Genomic DNA, 4912 nt, shown 5'->3' on the forward strand with positions numbered 1-4912 from the left:
AGAGAGAGAGAGAGAGAGAGAGAGAGAGAGAGAGAGAGAGAGAGAGAGAGAGAGACGATGAGACAGCAGAATAGAGTTATAATTCATGAGCGGATGACGCAGAGCGAAAGAGTTAAAGAGAAAACGATAAAGAAAATATCCTCCGTCAGCAGCCGACGTTATGCGCGCCTGTCGACGTGAAATCATATCGGTAATAATTCATCCAGCGCCTCTCTCTCTCTCTCTCTCTCTCTCTCTCTCTCTCTCTCTCTCTCTCTCTCGGTCGCTCTCTCTCTCGGTCGCTCTCTCTCTCGGTCGCTCTCTCTCTCGGTCACTCTCTCTCTCGGTCGCTCTCTCTCTCCCTCTCTCTCTCTCTCTCTCCCTCTTTGTCTTTCTTATTGCACAATAGTTCATCAAGAATAAGGTGAATAAATGACATAATATGGTATACGTAAATATTGGCATGAACACATGTACACTATATACATATACTTCAGGAGTTAATAATGACAAATGTCGTTGTCATTTTCATGACAGTGACATTTGTCATTATTAACTCCTGATATACTTATATACGTAAGAGAGTATCACTCATATGCTCATGATATCGGCAATAGGAAAGTATTGCTCGGCCAATGGCAAGATCACTGTTGTTTATTTGTCATAATTGAGAATCCCTACTAAAAAGAACATTTGCGATAATTATGACATGTTGGAATAAAGATGGATATAGGTTGCGCCCCAGTCACAACTCGCACAAAATTCCATTATGGTCAGGTAGCTATAGAGGTAGTTTCTCTGTTTAACTGCGATTCAAGGGAAACGCCTTCGTGGCCTTCGTGGACAGGTGGCCCCTGTTCGACGAAGGCAGGCACCAGCGACGTTTCGAGGGAGCGCACCTCCATTGGACCATAATAAAAATATTGTTTGTTTGCCCTCACCCGACCGACCCGCCAAAAAGAGGCTGAGTAAAAACATGTTTATTGATCTTTACCATTCTTTTTTTTTACAAATTGAATCACTGTACATTATATAAATCTGTAGGCAATACATTATATGCAGGGCCGGACTAAGCATGTGGGGGGCCCGGGGCACGCATAAGCATCGCGCGCTCATCACCCATCATAACCACGTAAGCATCGCGCGCTCATCACCCATCACAACCACGTAAGCATCGCGCGCTCATCACCCATCACAACCACGTAAGCATCGCGCGCTCATACCCATCACAACCACGTAAGCATCGCGCGCTCATCACCCATCACAACCACGTAAGCATCGCGCGCTCATCGCGTTTGGTTTGCGTTCCGATTAAAAGGCGATATAGGACATCGATTGTTGTGCACGTGACATCGGCACGCAAACACAGCACAACCGTTAGATTTTTGTATGATTTACATCCATGCCATGATGGCAACACAATTTGCGCGCACTACCCCACAGGTTCCGCCTCGAAGACCTATTAGATTGTAATAAAACCGATGATGTTGCGTAGGGAATGTTTATTTAATTGTTATTTCTGCTGATAAATGTAAAACTTGTCTCAGGAGTTATAACGAAGAATAAAATGGTCAAATAAATGCACTAAAAAACTACTGTAATAAAATTCTCATTGATATAGTACCAGTATTCCTACGTTACAGTGGCAACAACTACAATAACGACAAGAAGATGAACAATAACGACAAAATTATCTCTTTCGCCTTAGTGCGTACGGTAACGTTTTCCCATGTAATTTTGCATAATTTTATTAACATGAAACGATTGCATAATTATTGATATAGCATAGCCTGCAACCTTTCAATTCCGTATGGCACTTCTAGCAGCGCCTTTCCCGGGGTCAATCGTTTCAGCAGATGGTGAAATTCTGGCCAACCGTACGTACGTATATAGGCTTTCAAAATACACTGGAACCCCGCAAGAACGCCATAATCGGGGATCTAAAACATTCGATCGCGTAAAATGCGGGGTCACGTTATAGCGGGGTGAGTTTAATTATCGAGAAAATGTGGAGTAATTAGGAGCCAAGTGGCAATCGCGATTTGTCCGAATTTGTCTTTTTGTGGGCCGCATTATATATATATATATATATTATAATAGCACGGGGGTTAAAAGGTTAAATTCTCGTTAAGTCTGGAGTTCCTCTCTTAGTAGTCTGTTTGCGAGTTTTATATTGTTATCGCCCTATTACGACCAAAATACACCTTAAAATACAATATACGCGTGAAATGAAGTAAAATCAAAAGAGAAATGTCAAGAAAAATGAGTTATGGCATGATCGCTTTATACATCCGATTTTATAATCTCGTTATTGTTTGGAGCTTTATAGTCGGGCTCTACTGTACATAACATCAGAATTTTTAGCTCTTAATAACATCTTTCTTGTCAGACGTCGTGGTTTATGTAATAAAAGCCCCCCCAAGGCTTGTATATTTAATATCTCAAAGCTAGCTAGCTCACTTTGTCTGTAATAATGAGCCGGAGCGTTCTATAGTCATTTGAGTATATAGCTATGCTAACAGGAATGATCTCGGTTAGCCGCAGACAAAGATAAATAAAATGAAAACAATAAATAAATAGGTAGGCCTAAATAAAATTATATATAATTATATATACATTTATATTATGTATATATACATATATATATAGAAAGAGAGAGAGAGAGAGAAAGAGAGAAAAGAGAGAGAGAGAGAGAGAGAGAGAGAGAGAGAGAGAGAGAGAGAGAGAGAGAGAGAGAGAAAGAGAGAGAGAGATAGATAGATAGATACAATCATTATTTTCTAGCAGTGTTTTCAGACTGCTAAACCGTTAACATAATAAGAACGATACAACCGCACATTTCATGTAGTACTAACGTTTTAAAATACACTGTAAAGTATTATAATATACAATAACAACTAATTTACAAGAAAAAAAAACGTTTTATTTTATTGTTCATAGGCAACATGGTACAAAACTTACTCTAGAACTACTCTGGTATTTACACAGATTTAGCAGCATAATTCCATTACATACTAGATACTGACACAGTACACACTGTTCAAGTTACACACTTATGTACTTAATTACATCCTAAAGCCGAAAGGTGACCTATAAATGTATGAATTCGACTACACGACTATTTTCATGCAAATAATTATAATGAAAAAAAAACTGGACTTATTTTATACTTTTCTTTTGCAATACAATGAAATGACCATCATATTTACACCGTGACTTCGATCCTGCCACTGTCGAAACTGTTAAATCTCTTTTAAAAATATGTGTTCGAAAATCGAGTGAGTAAGTTTAATTTCTCATTTATATGCCAGTTTGATGTGTATAAATAATAATGGCGAAATTGAATGAACATAGTAGATACACCATAACTGCTAACGCCTTCAATATCATACGTACTGTTTTCATATTGAATGGTGCTACGATACGATTACATATAGGTTGTTTATACAACCAACATAAATTATGTACACTCTAGTTGAAAAAAAACAACATGTTACTCTATTTGACATCACATTTCGTATAACACATACAAAACGCGCTGCATGTACAAGTAGCGGGTTGGAAGCGTTGAAATAAATATACATTCACAGTTAGCCACAACTTATGCAGAGGTGAGAGCGTGGTTTGCGAAACACCAGGGAGCACATCTGTAGCATTGTTTCTGAACATTTATCACTGTAGAATCTTCCTAGAGATGCCTTCCGTGCGTGCGTGCATATGCGAGTGTGAATGTTTTACGGAATTAGTGGTAGTAAGCACAAATGCTGTCTCTTTCTATTACCCGCCTCTTGAAAAAAAACAACTTAATAACTAGTCAGTGGACAGGGATAGATTTAAATGCAGGCAAGCTCTATTTAGTATCAACGGCATGTCTGCATTTGTTCTCAGTGGCAGCCATGAATTAATTTAAGAAACTAAATGAATTACAAACTGCACCCACTGTCAGTTTACCTGAAACTAGTTAGTGTCCCGTCCTTGCAGCTAACTGCAAAGACAACTGCTGCACCAGAGATCTAGGCAATCTCCACCCCTCCACCTAGCTGAATTGAAACAAGCCTCATCTCATTGTCGTCTCATTGTCGCGCGTGCCTCAGTGAGGCTTGGAAGGTGGCGATGCCGTGTCCAATTGTCGCTGATACTCCATGTAGAGTCGCTGTAGCTGCAGATTGCCTCCAACTAGTGGCAGTACTTCCCTGAGCAGCTGCCTCTTGCTGAAGCCCTACAAGAATGTCGTAACAACACTTACTAGCACATAATCACAACCACATTGCTTAACGATCGAATCTGTCCAGCAACGATGGTACGCATCACTAAAGTCTGATGCTAATTTTGTAGCTGAATGGCATCGAGTGATAAGTTCGTCAAATCCACACCGGATAGTGGCAGTGGACCTGTACCCTGTGTAGACAGTCCAGACCTCCGCTACACACTTTTCAGTTATGATTCATCCATACTTCGTCCCTCGGATATAACTCGACAAAAACCCGCGATGGTGCAGCAATGGCCTGGGGCCCGTTGTCAGAAACAAAATTAGTCTTAACATTAGCATTAACTTTACGATGTTTCTGACAACGGCCCCCTGATTTTGAAAGAGTTGCTTTTAGAGCTGATATCTACTTTCAATATTAAAGAAATAGGACGGCGTCACAAACCAGCATTGGCACTATAATAACGACAATAAAAACATGATAAGAATTGTATACAGACTTACAAGAATGTAGGGATTCCATGCTATTGTAGTTTTATACGTGGGACCAAGCAATGTATCACAGACTTCACGTAAGCGAGACTCCAATCCTGCAATGACAGAACGTTAACCTCACAGGTGATCTTTGATTTTAAAACATTTTAAACTACGTAGACAAGTGCTATCTCTCTCTCTCTCTCTCTCTCTCTCTCTCTCTCTCTCTCTCTCTCTCTCTCTCTCTCTCTC

The 4912-nt window shown here is 40.0% G+C and overlaps 1 protein-coding gene across 1 annotated transcript in view; it reads right to left on the bottom strand.

Annotated features, from left to right (window-relative positions):
* Window positions 1-2880: 2880 nt before the first annotated feature.
* LOC106816231 (protein HIRA-like) overlaps window positions 2881-4912 on the bottom strand; it is a 29447-nt gene continuing 27415 nt past the window's right edge. The window contains exons 24-25 of the mRNA XM_014820809.1: window positions 4691-4776; window positions 2881-4198 (exon numbers count right to left, since the gene is read on the bottom strand). Of these exons, the coding sequence (XP_014676295.1) occupies window positions 4070-4198; window positions 4691-4776 (215 nt within the window). The 3' untranslated portion in view covers window positions 2881-4069. The remainder of the gene's footprint in view (window positions 4199-4690; window positions 4777-4912) is intronic.

This window comes from Priapulus caudatus, unplaced genomic scaffold (genome assembly GCF_000485595.1).
Source record: "Priapulus caudatus unplaced genomic scaffold, Priapulus_caudatus-5.0.1 Scaffold1319, whole genome shotgun sequence".
Classification (NCBI taxonomy): domain Eukaryota; kingdom Metazoa; phylum Priapulida; class Priapulimorpha; order Priapulimorphida; family Priapulidae; genus Priapulus; species Priapulus caudatus.